General features: G+C 40.1%; 1 protein-coding gene across 1 annotated transcript in view; it reads left to right on the top strand.

The window, feature by feature from the left end:
• Nucleotides 1-23,515, top strand: part of Iqub (IQ motif and ubiquitin domain containing) — a 63,176-nt gene that overhangs the window by 22,418 nt on the left and 17,243 nt on the right. Inside the window, exon 7 of the mRNA XM_052172446.1 lies at nt 12,458-12,633. Within this exon, the coding sequence (XP_052028406.1) occupies nt 12,458-12,633 (176 nt within the window). The remainder of the gene's footprint in view (nt 1-12,457; nt 12,634-23,515) is intronic.

The raw sequence follows: 23,515 nt of genomic DNA, 5'->3' as shown, positions 1-23,515 counted from the left end.
GTGCTGGGATTACAGGCTTGCACCACCACCGCCCGGCTCATTATTTCCATTTCTAATTAGCTCAATAGGCAACTTTGATTTCAAATGCCATAGCAATAAGCTAACAAAAATGTGAAAGTTGATACTATGTAGAAGTGTGTTTGGATATACATGCATATTTTCAGATTTCACCATGTCTTATATAGAAAAATAATATATCCCTTTTTCACATTTCCAGGCGAGTTTGGATAATAACTGCATGACCTAGACTTAATTAGGCTCTGGATGTTTTAATGTAAAGCTGGGAAATAAAATAGGCTTCCTCATACCAGTCAGCTTTTATTTGATTTCTGGGAGCAACTTAATAATTCTGTGCGATAAATACTCTCAGTTATTATTTCTACAAGGAAACAATTTCCTTTTATTCATCAACTGACTTTTGGTATATGGGGTTTGTCATATTTCTTAAAGTTATTCTAGTTGGTAAAGCTACCTTTAAACAACAAAATCATCAATCATAGATTTCCTGGTCTTTCATAATATAATTTAGCTCTCAAATTTACAATCCTTTTGCTGAAGATAATTTAGCTTTTACATTTCAAAATCCTCTTGCTGGACAGATTTAATCTGTACAGTGTTTGAATAATGTATCCCTGATAAATGATAGAGTGGGTTCCTTCAAAGACCTGGACTAGCAATCCTTGACCTGATTTGGGTGGTTTCAACTTGAACTATGAGAGGACAAAGAAATATCCTGATAAAATTGAAAAGCACAGGATGATACCATACTTGGAAGGCCAAAACCCGCACTCAAGTTTCAGATGCTTATCTTATAATTCCTGCTGAGTATTAAAGTAAATCTGAATCTTTAATAAAAAACAAATGCTTTCTAACTATGTGAGTTCATATAAATGAAATGCATTTTGAAATATTCCTGCAGCCTTTTACGAGAGAGTAATCACACCTGTAACACAACAGTAGGGGAATACTTAAGCTTGGATTATGTCTATAGAACAAGAAATAGGCCTTTCTGTCAAGTATCTATTTAAACAAACTCTAAAATCCAATGGTGGAAAATGCTGGGCATTAAATGATGATAAACAGAAAGAGAAGCAGAAACTTTGTTTTTTGGATTTTTTTAACCACCCATCCAATGAGAGAGAGAGAGAGCGAGAGAGCAGGAAATATGTTAATTCCTTGAAGAACAAAGTAAGACCTTTATGTACCATAGAATCTTACAGTTACATCTATATAACTACATACTAAAGACATATTTAAGTATTTTTTATCAACAAAGAAATGACAGGATATTGGTAGGTACAATAACCATATAAAAGAAAAGCCTCTTTAAATTTCAGAGAAAGAATAGGTTTGATTGTGTTAGCCTAATGGATTTTGGGAGCTTCCTTAGAAATATCCAGATACTGTACTTACATGCTATTTCCACGAAGAGGGAAAGACTTAGCTGACCACTGAAGTGAGCTCTTTGATGTCAGTCAACTGCTAAGTTGCATGTTCAAAAGAAAAGATATTGTGGGTTTTGATGGAAGTGTGTATCCCACACTGCTAGACTGCCTGAGTTTGGGTCCTGGCCTACTTTCTAGCTGTGTGTCCTTGGACAGGTTACACAACACTCTTTACCTCAGTTTCCCTTTCACCAAGAGAAGAGATGATAGCACATGCTCCATTGGCTTGTCAGGAGATTCAACAAGATTCTTCTATGTGTGAAGAGCTTGTAAATAAACCAATTGTATTCTGTCTTACCTACTACAGCTGTGTTCGTAACTGGCAGTTTCCTTCCATGGGGATGGATGGAATGGGACCACATGACTTTTGATATAAACATTCACAATAGTCAGTGCATGAAATGACCTTTTATGTCAGGCACTGGGTGAATGTTACATGTGCTGATTTCATATTGTTTATGCTGGCCAAGTTTCCATGTTTCAATTTTGGTGTCATTATTGTTTCAAGTTTGCCTCCTGAGAGTATCATGTAACCAGATTCTTCTATTTTGGGTGTTGGAAAGGTGGCTCAGTGGGGTGCCTGCTGCTTTCCTATAGGACTTGAGTTTGGTTTGCAGCACCTCTGTTGGCTGGTCCTCAACCACCTGCAGATCCAGCTCTAGGGGATTCGTCTCACTCTTCTGGTCTCTCTGGACACATGTGGCACACACACAAGACAGGCAGACAAACGTGGCTATAAATAAAAAAAATAACAAGAAGAAATCTCCAGGATTATTCTGTTTAATCTGCAACAGAAATATGTAAATATAACCATCTCATATTTAAACATAACTCATTACTATTTCCTATTTTCCTCCCTCCCTCCCTCCTTTCTTTTTCTTTCTTTCTTTCATTCTTTCTTTTTTTCTTTCTTTCTTTCTTTCTTTCTTTCTTTCTTTCTTTCTTTCTTTCTTTCTTTCTTTCTTTCTTTCTTTCTTTCTTTCTTTCTTTCTTTCTTTCTTTCTTTCTTCCCCCCCCCTCTCTCTCTCCTTTCATATTCCTGTACAAACCATCACAGTTACCATTGTTTTCAATTGTAATTGACAACATCTGACATTCTCTTTAGGTTTTAAGGTATAATCACTATCAAACACTTGCAAAGTCCAACCTTTTTTCTAGCTTTCACTCATGTAAGTTGAGATTTTCCACCTCTTTCTACAAGACCCACTTTGTGAGATGATACTGTCCTAGTACTAGGAACAATGCTTGCAGATTCTGGGATACAGTTTGCTTTCTTTTTTCTTTTCTTTTTGATTGTTTTTTCAGTATTACTTTTCAATGAGATGTTTTCTTTTTTAAAAACTTTTTTTACTCGATATATTTTTTTTATTTATATTTCAAATGATTTCCCCTTTTCTGGCCCCCCACTCCCCGAAAGTCACATAAGCCCCCTTCCCTCTTCCTGTTCTCCCATCCACCCCTTCCCACATCCCTGTTCTGATTTTGCCCTATACTGCTACACTGAGTCTTTCCAGAACCAGGGGCCACTCCTCCGTTCTTCTTGTACCTCATTTGATGTGTGGATTATGTTTTGGGTATTCCAATTTTCTAGGTTAATATCCACTTATTAGTGAGTGCATACCATGATTGATCTTTTGAGACTGGGTTACCTCACTTAGTATGATGTTCTCCAGCTCCATTCATTTGTCTAAGAATTTCATGAATTCATTGTTTGTAATGGCTGAATAGTACTCCATTGTGTATATATACCACATTTTTTTGCATCCATTCTTCTGTTGAGGGATACCTGGGTTCTTTCCAGCTTCTGGCTATTATAAATAGGGCTGCTATGAACATAGTGGAGCGCGTATCCTAATTACATGCTGGGGAATCCTCTGGGTATATGCCCAGGAGTGGTATAGCAGGATCTTCCAGAAGTGATGTGCCAGTTTTCTGAGGAAACGCCAGACTGATTTCCAGAGTGGTTGTACCAATTTGCAACCCCACCAGCAGTGGAGGAGTGCTCCTCTTTCTCCACATCCTCGCCAACACCTGCTGTCACCTGAGTTTTTAATCTTAGCCATTCTGACTGGTGTAAGGTGAAATCTCAGGGTTGTTTTGATTTGCATTTCCCTAATGACTAATGAAGTTGAGTATTTTTTAAGATGCTTCTCAGACATCCGAAGTTCTTCAGGGGAAAATTCTTTGTTTAGCTCTGTACCCCATTTTTTAATAGGGTTATTTGGTTTTCTGGGGTCTAACTTCTTGAGTTCTTTGTATATATTGGATATTAGCCCTCTATCTGATGTAGGGTTGGTGAAGATCTTTTCCCAATTTGTTGGTTGCCGATTTGTCCTTTTGATGGTGTCCTTTACCTTACAGAAACTTTGTAATTTTATGAGGTCCCATTTGTCAATTCTTGATCTTAGAGCATACGCTATTGGTGTTCTGTTCAGGAACTTTTCCTCTGTACCGATGTCCTCAAGGGTCTTCCCCAGTTTCTTTTCTATTATCTTCAGAGTGTCTGGCTTTATGTGGAGGTCCTTGATTAATTTGGAGTTGTAGACTCTATTTCATAATGACGAAGCACAGAGTTGGATGTTTTCTTTATTTAACTTTCAAATGTTATCCCCTTTCATTTCCCTTCCGAAAACTCCCTATCCCATTCCCCCCTACTCCTGCTCACCAGACCACCCACTCACACCTCCCTATCCTGGCATTCCCCTATACTAGGGCATTGAGCCTACACAGGACCCAGGCCATTCTCTGCTACATATACGGCTGGAGCCATGGGTCCCTGTGTACTCTTTGGTTGTTGGTTTAGTCCCTGGAGCTCTGAGGGTACTGGTTGGTTCATATTGTTGTTCCTCCTATGGGGCTACAAATCTCTTCAGCTCCTTGGATCTTTTCTCTAGCTTCTGCATTGGAGATCTGGGCTCAGTCCAATGATTGGCTGATAGGATCCACCCCTGTATTTGTCAGGCGCTGGCAGAGCCTCTCAGGCTCCTGTCAGCAAACACTTGCTGGTGTCCACAATAGCGTCTGGATTTGGTAATTATATATGGAATGAATCCCCAGGTGGGGCAGTCTCTGGATGGCCTTTCCTTCAGTCTCTGCTCCTCACTTTGCCTCTTTATCTCCTCCTATGGGTATTTTGTTCCCACTTCTAAGAAGGACTGAGGTACCCACCCTTTGGTCTTGCTTCTTCTCGAGCTTCATGTGGTCTGTGAATTGTTTCTTGGGTATTCTGAGCTTCTGGGCTAATATCCACTTATCAGTGAGTGCATACCATGAGTGTTCTTTTGTGATTGGGTTACCTCACCCACGATGATATTTTCTAGCTCCATCCATTTGCCTAAGAATTTCATGAATTCATTGTTATTAATAGTTGAGTCATACTCCATTGTGTAAATGAACATTTTCTGTATCCATTCCTCTGTTGAGGGACATCTGGAGAATGTGTTCTTATTACATGTTGGAGAATCTTCTAGGTATATGCCCAGGAGTGGTATAGCAGTCTCCTCAGGTAGTACTATGTCCAGTTTTCTGAGGAACCACCAAACTGATTTCCAGAGTGGTCTTACCAGCTTGCAATCCCATCAGCAAAGGAGAAGTGTTCCTCTTTTTCCACATCCTTTCCAGCATCTGCTATCACCTAAGATTTTGATCTTAGCCATTCTGACTGGTGTGAGGTGGAATCTCAGGGTTGTTTTGGTTTGTATTTCCTTGATGACTAAGGATGTTGAACATTGCTTTAGATGCTTCTCGGGCATTTGATATTCCTCAGTTGAAAATTTTTTGTTTAGCTCTGTACCCAGGTTTTTAATAGGGTTATTTTGCTCTCTGGAGACTAACTTCTTGATTTCTTTGTATATATTGAATATTAGCCCTTATTGGACATAGGGTTGGTAAAGATCTTTTCCCAATCTGTTAGTTGCTATTTTGTCCTATTGACAGTGTCCTTTGCCTTATAGAAGTTTTTCAATTTTATGAGGTCCCGTGTGTTGATTCTTGTTCTTAGAGCATAGGCCATTGGTGATCTGTTCAGGAAATTTTCCCCTGTGCCCATGTGTTTGAGAGTCTTCACCACTTTCTTTTCTTTTTTTTTTTTTTAAAGATTTATTTATTGTTACAATTTATTGTATACACAAGTACACTATAGCTGTCTTCAGACACACCAGAAGAGGACGTCAGGTCTCATTACCAATGATTGTGAGGCACCATGTGGTTGCTGGAAATTGAACTCAGGACCTTCGGAAGAGCAGTCAGTGCTCTTAACCACTGCACCATCTCTCCAGCCCCCTCTTCCCCACTTTCTTTTCTATTAGTTTCAGTGTATCTAGTTTTATGTGGAGGTCCTTGACCCACTTGGACTTGAGCTTTGTACAAGGAGATAAGAATGGATCAATTTGCATCCTTCTACATGGTAACCACCACTTGAACCACTTGTTGAAAATGCTGTCATTTTTTCTACTGGATGGTTTTAGCTCCTTTGTCAAAGATCAAGTGACGATGGGTGTGTGGGTTCATTTCTGGGTCTTCAATTCTATTCCATTGATTTACCTGCCTGTCACTGTACCATTACCATGCAGTTTTAATCACTATTGCTATGTAGTAGGGCTTGAGGTCAGGGATGGTGATTCCGCCAGAAGTTCTGTTATTGTTGAGAAGAGTTTTAGCTTTCCTGTTTTTTTTTTTTTTTTTTTTTTTTTTTTTTTGTTGTTGTTGTTGTTATTCCAGATGAACTTGCAAATTGCTTTTTGTAACTTTATGAAGCATTGAGTTGGAATTTTGATGGGGATTGCATTGAATATGTAGATTGCTTTTGGCAAGATGGCCATTTTTACTATATTAATCCTGCCAATCCATGAGCATAAGAGCTCTTTCACCTTCTGAGATCCTTCTTCGATTTGTTTCTTCAGAGAATTGGAAGTTCTTTTTTTTTAATATATAAACTATTTTTTATTAGATATATTTTTATTTACATTTCAAATGATTTCCCCTTTCCTGGCTCCCCCCTCCCTCCAAAGTCCCATAAGCCCTCTTCCCTCCCCCTGTTCCCCAATCAACCCCTTCCCGCTTCCCTCTACACTGCTGCATCAAGCCTTTCCAAGACCAGGGGCCTCTCCTCCCTTTGATCCTTTGCTGCCTATGCATCTGGAGCCATGGGTACACCATGTGTACTATCTGGCTGATGTTTTTGTCCCTGGGAGCTCTGGTAGTACTGGGTGGCTTGTACTGTTGTTCCTCCTATGGCGCCGCAAACCCCTTCAGCTCCTTGGGTCCTTTAGCTCCCCCATTGGGGACCCTGTGCTCAGTTCAGTGGCTGGCTGAAATTGTCCCACTCTGTATTTGTTATGTACAGCAGAGCCTCCCAGATGACAGCTATATCCAGCTCCAGTCAGCAAGGACTTGTGGGCATCAATAATAGTGTCTGGGTTTTGTAGCAGTATATGGAATGGGTCACTAGGTGGGGCAGTCTTCTAGAAGGTCTTTCCCTCAGTCTCTGCTCTACACTTTCTGCATCTCCTTCTGTGGGTATTTTGTCCCTCCTTCTAAGAAGGACCAGAGTATCTATACTTTGTTCTTCCTTCTTCTTGGGCATCATTTGATATGTGAATTGTGTCTTGGGTATTCCAAGCTTCTGGGCTAATATCGACTTATCAGTGAGTGAATATCATGTGTGTTCTTTTGTGATTGGGTTACCTCACTCAGGATGATATTTTACAGTTCCACTCATTTGTCTAAGAATTTCATGAATTTATTGTTTTTAATAGATGAGTAGTATTCCATAGTGTAAATATACCACATTTTCTGTATCCATTCCTCTGTTGAGGGACATCTGGGTTCTTTCCAGCTTCTGACTATTATAAATAGGCTTGCTATGAACATAGTGGAACATGTGTCCTTATTACATGCTGGGGAATCCCATGGGTATATGCCCAGGAGTGGTATAACAGGGTTCTCCAGTAGGGTCATGCCCAGTTTTCTGAGGAACCACCAGACTGAAGTTCTTGCCATACAGATCTTTCACTTAGAGTCACACCAAAGTATTTTATATTATTTGTGACTATTGTGAAGGGAGTTGTTTCCCTAATTCTTTTTCAGTCTGTTTATCCTTTGAGTAGAGGAAAGTCACTGGTTTTGTTGTTGTTGTGGTGGTAGTGGTAGTGGTTGTAGTTGTTTTTGTTTTTTGAATTAGTTAACTTTATAGCCAGCCACGTTGCTGAAGTTATCATGTTTAGGAGTTCACCGGTTGAATTTTTGGGGTCACTTAAGAACACTATCATATCATCTGCAAATAGTGATATTTTGACTTCTTCCTTTCCAATTTGTATACCTTTGACCTCCTTTTGTTGTCTAATTGCTCTGACTAGGACTTTTGAGTACTATATTGAATAGGGAGAAAGGGAGTTAGCAGTCTTGTCTGGTCCCCAGTTTTAGTGGGATTGCTTCACGTTTCTCTCCATTTAGTTTGATTTTGGCTACTATTGGTTTGCTGTATATTGCTTTTACTATGTTTAGGTATTGGCCTTGAATTCTTTATCTTTCCAAGACATTTATCATGAAGGGGTGTTGAATTTGTCAAATGCTTTCTCAGCATCTAATGAAATGATCATGTGGTTTTTCTCTTTGAGTTTGTTTATATAGTGGATTACATTGATGCATTTCTCATATATTGAACCATACCTGCATTCCTGGGGTGATCATGATGGATCATTTTTTTTATGTGTTCTTGGATTCAGTTTGAAAGAATTTTATTGAGTATTTTTGCATCGATATTCATAAAGGAAATTGGTCTGAAGTTCTGGTTCTTTGTTGGGTCTTCGTGTGGTTTAGGTATCAGAGTAATTGTGGCTTCATAGAAAAAAAATTGTGTAGTGTTCCTTCTGCTTCTATTTTGTGGAATAGTTTGACGAGTATTAGTATTAGATCTTCTTTGAAAGTCTGATAGAGCTCTGCACTAAAACCATCTGGTCCTGGGCTTTTTTTGGTTGGGAGACTATTAGTGACTGCTTCTATTTCTTTAGGGGTTATGGGACTGTTTAGTCATTTATGTGACCCTGATTTAACTTTGGTACCTAGTATCTGTCTAGAAATTTGTCCATTTCATCCAGATTTTCCAATTTTGGCTTTTGAGTATTGGCTTTTGTAGTAGGATCTGATGATTTATTGGATTTTCTTGGTTTCTGTTATTTCCCCCCTTTCATTTCTGATTTTGTTGATTTCGATACTGTTTCTGTGCCCTCTGGTTAGTCTGGCTAAGGGTTTATCTATCTTGTTGATTTTCTCAAAGAACCAGCTCCTGATTTGGTTGAATCTTTGTATAATTCTTTTTGTTTCTACTTGGTTGATTTCAGCCCTGAGTTTGATTATTTCCTGCCATCTACTCCTGTTGGGTGTATTTGCTTCTTTTTGTTCTTGAACTTTCAGGTGTACTGTCATGCTGCTAGTGTATGCCCTCTCCAGTTTCTTTTTGGAGGCACTCAGAGCTATATTTTCCTCCTAGCACTGCTTTCATTGTGTCCCATAAGTTTTGGTATATTGTGGCTTCATTTTCATTAAATTCTAAAAAGTCTTTAATTTCTTTCTTCATTTCTTCTTTACCAAGTTATCATTGAGTAGAGTGTTGGTCATCTTCTATGTCTGTGGGAATTCTATTGTTTTTGTTGTCATTGAAAACCAGCCTTAGTCTGTGGAGATCTGATAGGATGCATGGAATTATTTCAGTCTTCTTCTATCTATTGAGGCCTGTTTTGTGACTGATAATATGATCAGTTTTTGAGATGGTACCATGAGGTGCTGAGAAGAAGATATATTCTTTTGTTTTAGTATAAAATGTTCTATAAATTTCTGTTAAATCTATTTGGTTCATAATTTCTGTTAATTTCACTGTGTCTCTGTTTAGTTTCTGTTTCCATGATCTGTCCATTGATGAGAGTGGGGTGTTGAAGTCTCCCATTATTATTGTGTGAGATGCAATGTGCACCCTGAGCTCTAGTAAAGTTTCTTTTATGAATGTGGATGCCCTTGCATTTGGAGCATAGATATTCAGAATTGAGAGTTCTTCTTTGTAGATTTTTCCTTTGAGGAGTATAAAGTGTCCTTCCTTGTTTTCCACTCATTATCCGTGAAGGGCCAGATTTGTGCAAAGATATTGTATAAATTTGTTTTTGTTGTGGAATACCTTGGTTTCTCTATGGTAATTGAGAGTTTCTCTGGGTATAGTAGCCTGGGCTGGTAATTGTGTTCTCTTAGGGTCTGTATGACATCTGCCCAGGATCTTCTAGCTTTTCTAGTCTCTGTTGAGAAATTTGGTGTAGAATTCTGATAGACCTGTCTTTATATATTACTTAATCTTTTAATATTATTTCTTTGTTTAGTGCATTTGGTGCTTTGATTTTTATGTGACAGGAGGAATTTCTGTTCTGGTTTATTTGGAGTTCTTCAGGCTTCTTGTATGTCCATGGGCATCTCTTTCTTTAGGTTAGGGAAGTTTTCTTCTGTAATTTTGTTGAAAATATCTACTGGCCCTTTAAGTTGGGAATCTTCACTTTCTTCTATACCTATTATCCTTAGGTTTGGTCTTCTCATTGTGTCCTGGGTTTCCTGGATGTTTTGGGTTAGGGGCATTTTGCTTTTTGCATTTTCTTCAACTGTTGTGTCAATGTTTTCTATGGTATCTTCTGCACGTGAGATTCTCTCTTCTATCTCTTGTATTCTGTTGGCGATGCTTCCATCCGTGACTCCTGATCTCTTTCCTAGGTTTTCTAACTCCAGGATTATCTCCCTTTGTGATTTCTTTATTGTTTCTATTCCCATTTTTAGATCTTGGGTGGTTTTTATTCATTTCCTTCACCTGTTTGTGTTTTCCTGTAATTCTTTAAGGGATTTTTGGGTTTCCTCTTTAAGTACTTCTACCTGTTTACCTATGTTCTCCTGTATTTCTTTAAGGGAGTTATTTATGTCCTTCTTAAAGTCCTCTATCATCATCATGAGAAGTGATTTTAGATCTGAATCTTGCTTTTCCAGTGTGATGGGGTATCCAGGACTTGCTATGGTGGAAGATTTGGGTTCTGATGATGCCATGCAACCTTGCTTTCTGTTGCTCATGTTCTTATGCTTTTCTCCTGTCACCTGGTTGTCTCTAGTACTGCCCACCTTCTCTATATTTTACTGGAGCTTTTCCTTCCTGAGATCCTGATTGTGTCAGAACTACTCATAGTCGAGCTATCTCTGTGATCCTGTGATTCTGGGATCCTGTAATCTTGAGATTCTTGGTGTGTCTGAGCTCCTGGGAGTTAAGCTGCCTCTGGGAACATGAGATCCTGGTGTGACCAAGCCCCTGTGATCCTGTGATCCTGTGATCCTGTGATCCTGTGATCCTGTGATCCTGGGCATGTTAAAGCACCTAGGAGTGACACTTCCTCTGGGTGTTTTGGGACTGGCTGAAGAGTTTGGGCACAAGATCTGCTCAGGGCACAGGCCCAGATAGGAAGGAACCTGTGTCACTGGTCGGGCGGAGTTCCTGCGTGCCTGGGTCCTGCTGGTACCAGTAATTCCTGGTGTTAGGACAGATGTGTCCTTCTCATCTCTGATCCTATGATCCTGGTTGAATTCCTGGGAGTGAAGCTTCCGCTGGGTGTTGTGTGACTGGCTGTGGAGTTTGTGCCCAATGTCTGCTCAGGACATAGGCTGAGACTGGAAGGCAGTTTACTTTCAATTTATTGACTCAAATAAATATTCATTATGTCTTCTGAGAATTCTGCATCCCATTGACATATCAATTTCTTTTCTTATTTCTATTCCTGCTTTACATCTCTATCCTTCTCCCTCCTTCATATTTCTTGTTACTTCAGTCAGGAGAATGTGCAGAAGCCTCTATCTTGACAGAAATTTGACGGTATATTTTGAGTGGTGTGATAGGAAACAGGGAAAGGTTGACCAAGATGTGAGAAGAAATTATGTCACATAATGTGCAATTTAAAAATGAAAGTGTTTGTGCCTCAAGAAGGGAAAATGTAAGAGAGACATGACACAACCTTTGGTAGCCCAAAGGGATGGCATGTAGCTCATGAAATTGGTTCTGTGGCAGGCAAATTATTCCTGTCAAAGTCACCGGGAGGACGATGCATGATCAAATGTAGGATTGAGCAATTTAATTTCTAAGGTATTTTCCTATCCCATGCTTCTGTCAGTGTAAGCCTGACATTTTTGAAATGTGAAATGAAAAAGAATTTTCTTCCCCACATTTAGTTTACATAAGGATTTGACCAGAAATTGTGATTTAAGTTCGAGGCATGATGTAGAATTCCTATGTGATGATATAGGTCAGTATTTAGAGAGAATGAATTTACTTAATTGTTTTCTTTGGTAATTTTATGATATAGTCTTATGATGTAGTCACGTAACATCATCGTTATTTATAGTGACCAGTGCTTTAAAATACTTTAAAGAGTATCGTAGTTTAAGGTATTGTTTGACTACAAAGTAAATGTAGTTACTCTATGAAATTCAGTGACGTGATTTGGGGTTTTGTAAGAAATAGAACATGATACAATACATGTGGTAAGTAATGTAAACTATTCTGTGTAAAGCTCCTATTTTGGGTCCTTAGAGAGGCATATACTAAGATGAAATAAGAGGTAATAGAGAAAGGGCAGAAAGAATAGAGGAGGTCAAAGGAAGTCTTCAGACTTGTAGAAGCTGAAAAAGTAAATGGTAGAATGTTGGTTGTGGCAGATGCAAAACTGTTAGGAATAGTTAATGATCTTGATTTATAATTTTTATAAAATTATTTTAGTTTAAGTGTTGGAGAGCAAGGACCTGCATTTGACTTTCAGGAATCACATAAGGTGGCTTATAGTCACTGGTGACTTCAGCTCCAGATCGGACACATCTAGCCTCCAAGGGCATCTATACTCATGTGCACATCCCCACACAGCCATAATTTAAAAAAAAAAAATGAATCTCTTGGGAAAAAAAAGCTTCACATTTTGACAACTCAAGAACCTTTCATGTTATTCCTCTAGTTTGGCGGCAAGAAGAAGTTACACAAGTGGACCAATATTCAAGCGAAGCTGAAAGGAAGGCTGCTTTGTGTGAACTTCTGGAAAAAGAGACACAGATAATTGCTTCCATTGGGAGGCATAGATATGTGGCTCGTATGGAGAAGCAGGATGCAGCTATACAAGCTTTTCTGGATAAGGTTAGTGAAGTTATTTTAACATGAATGTATTTTGAGTTTAGCCATGAGGAATAAAAAATTAAAGGAGAGACCTATACCATAAGAACTTCCATAAAACTTTAACATTTGGATACTTCTCTAAATCCTATATATTTGCTCTTTTAATACAGCTGCCTACTTGAACTGTACCCTCAAAAAAAGACTGACAGTGAACATGAGATTCCCATGTTCCTGACTAAGGGGATTTGGTTATGGGAGGAAAAGTGGAGTGATTATTTGAATTTGGAGAGTTTTACACTCGATGGTGTACAAAGTAGTAAAGTCACTGAATGTCTGGGCCTGGGGCACCCAGTGGTCACCACCTTGGTAGTTCGATGGAGACCTGTGTTTACACTTCAGCTCACCACAGTCCTAGTTGACTCGGCATTTCTGACCAATGGCTATATGATTATTGAAAGGCAAGAAAACGTGAAATTAAGGGGAAAATAAACTAACTGCCCTTTTGTGGTCAAATTGCCTGTTGATATTGAAAGCCCATTTCCACAGTAACAGATTTCCTTTTATAAACCTGATATTTCTAGACAACTAAAAGCTAATCCAACCATCTACCCAGAAGAAGAAAGGGATACCCTTTCCCATGACACTTGTTGGTCACAATTGCTCTTCTGTGATTCTTGTTATCTTAGAACCTTTTAAAAAACTATGTGGTTTAGTCCTTTAAATGCCCTTCTGTCATCTCATTTGGGCACTCTTCTACATGACTTCAGATTATAATTGGCTTTCATTTTAATTCTAGTTTCAGACTGGATCCTTAGGAACTTCTAAACCATGCATCCAATTAATTCTATTGTCTTCTGCCCCTTGGAGATCTCAGGCATACCCCTCAGGGTGATGTGGTAACCTGAGCCTCTATATGAGCCCTGTTCTTTTTTAAAAAATAATTATCGGATATTTTATTTATTTACATTTCAAGTGTAACCCATTTCTGGTTTCACCTCCGAAAACCCCCTATTCCCTCTCCTCCTTGCTTCTATGAGGGTGCTCCCCCACACACCCACTCCCACCTCACTGTCCTAGTATTCCCCTACACTGGGGCATCAAACCTTCACAGGACCAAGGGCCTCACCTCCTATTGATGCTACATGTGTGGCTGGAGCCAGGGGTCCCTCCATGTGTACTCTTTGGTTGGAGGTTTAGTCCTTGGGAGCTCTGGGGTCTGGTCAGTTGATATTATTGCTCTTCCTATGCGGTTGCAAAGCCCTTTATTCAGTCCTTGTCCTAACTCCTCCATTGGGGACCCCGGATGAGCCCTCTTCTGTAGAGCTCATGTAACCTCTCTGTGTGAGTGCCGCATCTACTCACTTGTTCTACATCAGCAGTTCACAACCTGTGCTCATGACCCCTTTGAAGGTTGAACAACCCTTTCACAGGGCTTGCCTAAGACCATTGTAAGGCACAGATATTTACATTACAATTCATAACAATAGCAAAATTATAGTTATGAAATAGCAGTGAAAACATGTAGGATTGGGGGGGGTCACTACAACATGAGGAACTGTATTAAAGTGTTGCAGATTTAGGAAAGTTGAGAACCAATGCTCTAGAAAGAAACATGCATATTATTATTGACTTCTGCACCTGCCTACCAACCTGCTTAATAGCCTAATTTTAATGTATGTAATGTATCATAATATGCTCTTACAATCTTACACACACACACACACACACACACACACACACACACACACGTTTTGTATTTAATGTTTTATTTACTTAATAAATAGGTTTCAAGATTTGTCTTTTAAGACAGGGTCTTACTATGTAGCCTTGGGATGGCCTTGCACTTCATTATGTAGACCAGGCTGACCTCAAATGCTCAGACATCCCATTGCCTCTGCTTGTGGAACACACACATCTGGCTAATCATAATATTTTTAAGATGAAAGATATCCCTATAAGCTCATCTATTTGAATGTTTAGACATCAGGAAGTGGAACTCTTTGATAGGATTAGAAGGATTAGGAGTTGTGACCTTGTTGGAGAAAGTGTGTCATGGGGAAGGAGGGTGGGCTTTGAGTTTCATAAGGCCCATGCTAGGCCCAGCCTCTGCCTCTCTGCTTGAAGATCAGGATATAGCTCTCAGATACTTTTCCAGCATCATGCCTTCCATGCCCACTGCCACACTGCCCACAATGATGATGACGGACTAAACCCCTTTGGCACTGTAAGCAAACCCACAATTAAATGCTTCCTTTTATAAGAGCGACCTTGGCCGCAGTATCTCTTCACAGTAATAGAGCAATGACTAGGGCAATATTTTTCACAATTATATTTTGGACTACATTTACAGTTTCAACAAGGTGCTTACCTTGTACCAGCTTTTTGACTAGGAGCTGTGATTTCACAAGTCTCTAAGCAGTTTTTGAAGTTATGTATGTGCAGAGTCCATCAGTGAGTCAAAGCCCAAAGGGGAAACTGACTCTAGAGTCAACCGATGTCATCATCCTTTCTCATGAAGTATGGCATGCTAAGAAAATCCTTATATGAATCTCATCCAAAATAAAGGTAAGATAGAGAAATAGTGTTAAAAAGTGTTCCTATGAAGAAGATCTTGTTTTGAATTCTTAATACTTTATAAGGAGTAGAATCCAAGGCCTTTAATCACTCAGAATGTATGGAGATCTGCCCTGTAACAGGGGTGTAGTGGGAAGGCTGAGGAAGAGGAGGTAGATTTCGAATGTTGTCCTGGAAAGTAGACTGAGGAGACAGCTGGAGGGCAGGGAGGGCATTCGTGTGACTTTACTATAAGAAAAATAAAACATTAAATACAAATTTGCTTCTCTTTCTCTCTCTCTCTCTCTCTCTCTCTCTCTCTCTCTCTCTCTCTCTCTGTGTGTGTGTGTGTGTGTGTACGTAAGGTTGTAAGGTCAGAGAAAAACAGAGCAACAACTGGCTTTGTGTTCTTGTGTTCTGAACCAGTCAAGTTGACAACCTTGACACCACTCTAACACAGGGTCATCTAAAGTATGTTTTTGTATATGAAGCTGTGCTAAATAGCTAGATAAATAGGTGGATTATGCAGGCTTTCGTCGGAAATACTTATGCTAGATATGTTCTCCATGTCTATTCATCCTGTCCATCCTCTTGCCTGCCATTGTCACTAACCTCAAGGAGTTGGAATTCATTCCCTAAATGTTGAAACCACACACTGTTGTACAGGACTCTTTAGACTGCTGATAAAACAGCTTATAGTTAACGTCTTAAGTCAGTCAAGGTCACATTCAAGGGGCTTTGCAATCTCATAGGAGGAGCAACAATATGAACCAACCAGACCCCCCAAAAGATCCCAGGGACTAAATCACCAACCAAGGAGTACACATGGAGGGACCCATGGCTCCAGCGGCATATGTAGCAGAGGATGGCCTTGCCGGGCATCAGTGGGAGGACAGGCCCTTGGTTCTGAGAAGGCTTGATTCCCCACTGTAGGGAAATGCCAGGGTGGAGAGGCAGGAGCGGGTGGGTGAGTTGGGAGCACCCTCATAGAAGCAGGGGGAGGGGGACGGGAGGAGGGTTTTGGGAGGGGGCAGAGAACCAGGAAAGGGGATAACATTTGAAATGGAAATAAAGAAAATATCCAATAAAAAAATAAGGAAAAAAAAAAAAAAGGAAAAAGCTCCAGTTAATGCCAGAGGTCAGTCGAGGTCACACTCAAGGTCACAGCCAAGGTCACAGTCACATTATTTTAGGTGTTATAGGTAACAAACAAACAGACAGCAGCACTGTAGACAGATACTTAAAGCAATATTTTACTTTCGTTATTATTTAGAAATAACTTAGGAGAATAAACATCTATATTTAGTTTCAGTTTAAACTCATTTATTCCGACAACTGTGGGATCTATTGAAACAATATTCTTTAAAAATCTTATACTGAGCATATGATTTCTTTGAATAGTGACAGACATGCTTTTGTTGGTGAAATCTAGAAATTGAACACATGGTCCCTACAGTTCTAATTCTTCATATAAGAAAGTCCACTCAGGATTTTTAAAAACATTAATTAACTTGTAGTTCGCCACAAGTTCAAACATTGACTCCTTCAGGTTAGCAGACATTTAGTACTGACAGGTACACTTACTTAAGGGAATTCAGGTCATGACATCTAAATGAAAGGTCACCAGTTGCCTTCTGGTTTTAATGTTTTTGGGTGCATTTTAACAAGCTATATGAAGACATTGTTTGCATTCTGCAAGAGATCATCCCTAGAGTTGAGGCTGTTCTTCCCCGCCCTTTTATTCATACATCATTTCTCAGTCACAAGCTAAAGAAACCTGCGATTTATGTGAGCTGTGCCACGGAGATGCTTTTTCTCCATGCTCAGGTGGCCAACAGCTAATGGGACAGAAAATGCATCTGCCTCTCTCTCTCTGAGCCATGCCTGTAACGGGGTCACTGTGGATGAATAAAACCCTTTTGCTATATAAAAGAAAAGTTGATCACTACCCAGTGGCTTTGGCGGGGGGGGGGGGGGGGGGGGCGCTTAACTTTATGCTTAATTTGTACCCGTGGGGACCTGAGAATTAATTCAGGAAGAAGAAAGGAGCTATTCTCTCAGCGCAGCCATTTTCTCTCCTCCTGGGGAGGCCGGCTGCTCTGGAAGCCTTTGTCATCTCCCCACCTTCCAGTCCATCCTGCTGTTCTTCAGTTGCTCTGTTCCACAGCCTCTGCTGTCTCATTTGTTGGCAGCTAAGTGGAATTTATTATGCTTCTATTTCTGAAGCCATTTAAGACCATGATTGTTGTACATCTCTTATTATAGCCAAAGCATTCAAAGAAAAAGGAACTGGGGAAGGGAAATAAGCAAAGTTGACATTTTCCCTCATCAGAGGAGGAAAAAAAAAAAGAAAGAAAAAAGAAAAAAGAAAAACCCTTAAGGCCTGAAATCAAAGAAGCCTGTACTTGAAGATGAAGTTATCAGTGTTGGCAGAAGGACAGCCAAAGATAAAAACAGCTTTGCTGAACAGATTTATATATATCTTCTTTGTGCCAGCTCTTGGAAACTGGAACTTCCTATGTAGGATTATGTGATTATATCGTTCAGTTCTCTTTAATCTGGCGAACTCCTGTTTATTCTCTTAGTTTCATCGTAGGCATAACTTCCTTTTTAGGAGTTAAGTGCTTGATAGGCAGCCCATCTTTACCTGTCCGTCTGAAGCATCAAGCATGCTCAGCCTCTATTTTAATTAGTTATTTTCTTACCTTCATATCCCCTGAGGCTTGAGCGCTTTTGACATCACGACGGCCTTTCGTTTACGCAGGGCTCACTGTATAGTAGTATGTCTAATGTATAGTAGACACAATAAATATTTGCTAGATGAACGGATAAGCACTGTAGACCCTGTGGAATATACAGAATTACATGCGAAATGTACCCTTTATGACCTTTTTAGGAAAATAAAAATTGAAAGCCTAAAATTATTGAGATCCAACTTGGCTTTGCCTCAGGTTACTGAAATACAGATACAAGACGCATGTGCACATGTGCCCACTTGTGTGCAGGTTTGGGAGTTTATAACTGTAAAAGGATCCCAAATGGGAGCAATGCTATGGGTTCCAGCTATAGTACTAGAGAATATTTCCTGGAAAATGGAAAGGTTGACTTCAGAGTTAAAATGTTAGCAGGATTTGGATGCGCATTTGAAAGAGCCTAAAACATTACTACCATATCTTGTATTCAATAGAGCCATAAAGACCAGCGATTGTGATAAGCACTCATTTGGAAGTGGAATTACACAGTGCACCAATTGCCATCATCCGATAAATTAGATAAAGTAGACATTTCAGAAATGTGTTGTTAGAAAGATTATTACAAATGAAATGTTACCAGCCTGCAGAGTTAAAGATACTGTCCTTACAAATGGTAGAAAAGAAATTGTATTTTATAGAACCCTGCTGTGGAAATTAGCATATGGAGATGAAGCTATTAGTTAGACTTGAGGATATTGCTGTATGAAATTTATCCCAATTATTCCTTAAATCTTTAAAAATGAGCATTGAAGCAAGCATTGTAGTTGAGCAAAATACTCAATGCAAGGCTCTTTCAGTTGTAAAACTGCATTACTTCTAAGTGATAACAATTAATGTATCTTATTACTAACCCGTTTTATTTTTTCTTTTTTTTTCTTCGATATATTTTTTATTTACATTTCAAATGATTTCCCCTTTTCTAGCCTCCTCACTCCCAGAAAGTCCCATAAGCCCCCTTCTCTCCCCCTGTCCTCCCACCCACCCCTTCCCACTTCCCCGTTCTGGTTTTGCTGAATACTGCTTCACTGAGTCTTTCCAGAACAAGGGACCACTCTTCCTTTCTTCTTGTACCTCATTTGATGTGTAGATTATGTTTTGGGTATTCCAGGTTTCTAGGTTAATATCCACTTATTAGTGAGTGTATACCATGATTCACCTTTTGAGTCTGGGTTACCTCACTTAGTATGATGTTCTCTACCTCCATCCATTTGCCTAAGAATTTCATGAATTCATTGTTTCTAATGGCTGAATAGTACTCCATTGTGTAGATGTACCACATTTTTTGCATCCACTCTTCTGTTGAGGGATACCTGGGTTCTTTCCAGCATCTGGCAATTATAAATAGGGCTGCTATGAACATAGTAGAGCATGTATCCTTATTACATGGTGGGGAATCCTCTGGGTATATGCCCAGGAGTGGTATAGCAGGATCTTCTGGAAGTGAGGTGCCCAGTTTTCGGAGGAACCACCAGACTGATTTCCAGAGTGGTTGTACCAATTTGCAACCCCACCAGCAGTGGAGGAGTGTTCCTCTTTCTCCACACCCTCTCCAACACCTGCTGTCTCCTGAATTTTTAATCTTAGCCATTCTGACTGGTGTAAGGTGAAATCTCAGGGTTGTTTTGATTTGCATTTCCCTAATGACTAATGAAGTTGAGCATTTTTTAAGATGCTTCTCAGACATCCGAAGTTCTTCAGGGGAAAATTCTTTGTTTAGCTCTGTACCCCATTTTTAATAGGGTTATTTGGTTTTCTGGGGTCTAACTTCTTGAGTTCTTTGTATATATTGGATATTAGCCCTCTATCTGATGTAGGATTGGTGAAGATCTTTTCCCAATTTGTTGGTTGCCGATTTGTCCTCTTGATGGTGTCCTTTGCCTTACAGAAACGTTGTAATTTTATAAGGTCCCATTTGTCAATTCTTGCTCTTAGAGCACATGCTATTGGTGTTCTGTTCAGAAACTCTCTCCCTGTACCGATGCCCTCAAGGGTCTTCCCCAGTTTCTTTTCTATTAGCTTCAGAGTGTCTGGCTTTATGTGGAGGTCCTTGATCCATTTGGATTTGAGCTTAGTACAAGGAGACAAGGATGGATCAGTTCGCATTCTTCTGCATGCTGACCTCCAGTTGAACCAGCACCATTTGTTGAAAAGGCTATCTTTTTTCCATTGGATGTTTCCAGCCCCTTTGCCGAGGATCAAGTGGCCATAGGTGTGTGGGTTCATTTCTGGATCTTCAATCCTGTTCCATTGATCCTCCTGCCTGTCACTGTACCAATACCATGCAGTTTTTAACACTATTGCTCTGTAGTATTGCTTGAGGTCAGGGATACTGATTCCCCCATACTTTCTTTTGTTGCTGAGAACAGCTTTAGCTATCCTGGGTTTTTTGTTATTCCAGATGAATTTGATAATTGCTCTTTCTAATTCTGTGAAGAATTGAGTTGGAATTCAAGGCCCATACCTAAACATAGTAAAAGCAATATACAGCAAACTGGTAGCCAGCATCAAACTAAATGGAGAGAAACTTGAAGCAATCCCACTAAAATCAGGGACTAGACAGGGCTGCCCCCTTTCTCCTTATCTTTTCAATATTGTACTTGAGGTACTAGCTCGGGCAATTCGACAACATAAGGAGGTCAAAGGGATACAAATTGGAAAGGAAGAAGTCAAACTATCATTATTTGCAGATGACATGATAGTCTACCTAAGTGACCCAAAAAACTCCACTAGAGAACTCCTACAGCTGATAAACAACTTCAGCAAAGTGGCAGGTTATAAAATCAATTCAAGCAAATCAGTGGCCTTCATATACTCAAAGGATAAGCAAGCTGAGAAAGAAATTAGGGAAATGACCCCCTTCACAATAGCCACAAACAGTATAAAGTATCTTGGGGTGACTCTTACCAAACATGTGAAAGATCTGTATGACAAGAACTTCAAGACTCTGAAGAAGGAAATGGAAGAAGACCTCAAAAAATGGGAAAACCTCCCATGCTCATGGATCTGTAGAATCAATATAGTTAAAATGGCCATTTTGCCAAAAGTAATCTACAGATTCAATGCAATACCCATCAAAATCCCAACTCAGTTCCTAACTCGTTTTATTTTTATCCTCTTCAGTCAGCTCAACTCTTGCCTATCAGCTCTGTAACTAATGCTACCTACTGTTCTGTTTCTGATCTGACATTATAAACCAGTCTTGGTCCTGTGGCATTTGCCAGATCAAAAACTTAAACTTAAGATTCTAAAACTTGTACTGGTGGTTGCTAGCTCTAAGCAACTTTTGTTTTGTCTAAGACTTTTAAAATACTGTTGTTTTGAGAAAGTATCAGACAAAATTGTAAGGGGTGACTTTGCATTTCTCAGTCTAACATGTAAACAGCAGAGGTAAGTCGATGCCATAACTAGCATCTTCTTTGTAAACTGTCACTCCAAAGGCAGTGTAGTATCATTACGAATTTCTAATAATTTGCTCAAATGCATAAAGAATTCCACTTAAATTGAAAATTAAACCACATCTAAGATTTAAATGGTTGCAATTATGACATAAATCAGAATACAAGGACCCCAAAGCAATGACTAATTAGCCCACAAAAACCATCCAATATCTGAAAAACCAGTAATTGTGATCAACACAGGCTTGTTTCCGATGGACTGTAATCAGGCAAAGAAATAGAGGAGCTTCTTTTTACTCTACAGTAAAAGAAAACAAAACAGTTATCCCTGAGGGATATCTAGCTGAATCCTCTGCTCTTAAAGTCTTGATAGGAGGAGACAGATTAGTGCTAAGCACAGCGGGTCATCCTTAAAAGCCGTTCTGGAAGAAAAGGCTCCCAAGAGCTGATGAAAGAAGCAGAGATGCCCACAGTCACATCATTAAGTGTCCCAGAGAAATATCAAGCTAACAACCATAGCACATATGCAGAGGACCTAGCTCTGACCCGTGCGCTTCAGTGTTTGTGAGCCCCTACTTAGTTGTTGTCTGTGGCCACTGGGTCACCTAGCCCAGCCTTGATTTGACAATCTGTGCCTGCCGTGTCTTATTGTATCTTGTTATGCTGTGTTCAGTGGATATCCCCGGGAAGTCTGATCTTTCTAAAGGGAAATGGAGGATGAGGATGAGGACAAGGGTGAGGAGGGTGAGGAGGAAGAGGGAAGAAGGAAAGTGGGGGTGGGAGGACTGGGAGAAGTGGAAGGAGGGGAGGCTGTGGTCAGGATGTATTGGAAACAAACAAAAAATAAAGCCACCCTGACTCTACATTCATCACACAGCTCAGACCCTGTACTGTGTTTCTGACCTGTTATCCTGGGAATTCTTAGCTGAGTCTGAGTGAATGTGCCTCATCTCCCACCCCTCGATTCAGGATGTAGGGTTGGATGTTGGGGTTCAGTATGCCATATTTGTTAATAGAAAGTGAGGATTTCTGGCGACACTTGTGTAGTAGTGATCACAGTGCTGCTAAGACTGTTGTCTTTCCTACGTGCAGCAGATTGGTGCCCAGAGCCTGTGGATACCATTTCCAGTGTTGCTCCAGTCCTGTATGAAAGGATACTATATTTGCTTCCAATGTATTTACATCCCTGTGCAGTTTGTTATCTCCGGATTCCCTTTTTCTTTGTAAATAATTGGGGACTGAAGTTAAGGCTATATGCTTTCTAGGTAAGCGCTCTACCACTGAGCTATATCCTCAGCTCTAACACAAAATCCATTATAAATACTGTGCAAATAATTTTTTGTTGTACTGACTTGTTTACTGAGTAGTGACAAACCCCAAAATGGTCTATGTATGCTGCGCCCAGATACGGTTCTTGTGGTTTTGAGAGAATCTTCATGTAGCATAGGCTGGTCTCCAGTTCACTATGTAGAAACCAGCCATGAACTCTTGTTACTCCTGTGTCCACCTCCCAAATGTTGGGATTATCAACATGTGACATCATGCTCAGGCGGACACTGTAGCTGGACTTGGGCTAGCACTTTGTGGGTTCTTTCCCCTCCCACCCCCGACTTCTCTACCTTTTTTCCACCCTTTCAATCCCCTAACACTAGAAAGGAGAGAAGAAAGGATCGAGGGGAAAGGGTGACATCTTTAGACTACAGTCTTGCTGATTAGGGGCATCACGTTCCTTCGGGGCAAGTTTGATCTTCATGGTCTGGATCTCTAATTCTTCTAGTTGTTTCTTCTTTGTGTACAACTACTTAACAAACCGAGACTGACAGCAATCAACAGCAAACCAACCCCGGACACTATTAAAGATATTCTGCTATGCTTGTAGACAGGACCTTTAGCATAACTATCCTCTGGGAGGCTTCACCCAACAGCTGATGCAGGCAGATGTAGAGACCCACAGATAAGTGCTGGGTAGAGCTCAGGCAGTCTTGTGGAAGAGGAGAGGGAAGTATTAGGGAGACCGAGAGGTCAAGGACACCATAAGAAAACCTACAGAATCAACTAACTGGGGCCTGGAGGGGCTCACAGAGACTGAGCCTCCAACCAAGGAGCACGCACAGGATAGATCTAGGCTCTCTGAAAATATGTGGCATATATGCAGCTAGGTCTTCATGTGGGGCCCACGGCAAGTGGAGCAGGGCCTGCCTG

The sequence above is a fragment of the Apodemus sylvaticus genome, chromosome 2, assembly GCF_947179515.1.
Source record: "Apodemus sylvaticus chromosome 2, mApoSyl1.1, whole genome shotgun sequence".
Classification (NCBI taxonomy): domain Eukaryota; kingdom Metazoa; phylum Chordata; class Mammalia; order Rodentia; family Muridae; genus Apodemus; species Apodemus sylvaticus.
Note: the sequence above shows the minus strand (reverse complement) of the source record. Positions and strands in the feature narration are given on the sequence as shown.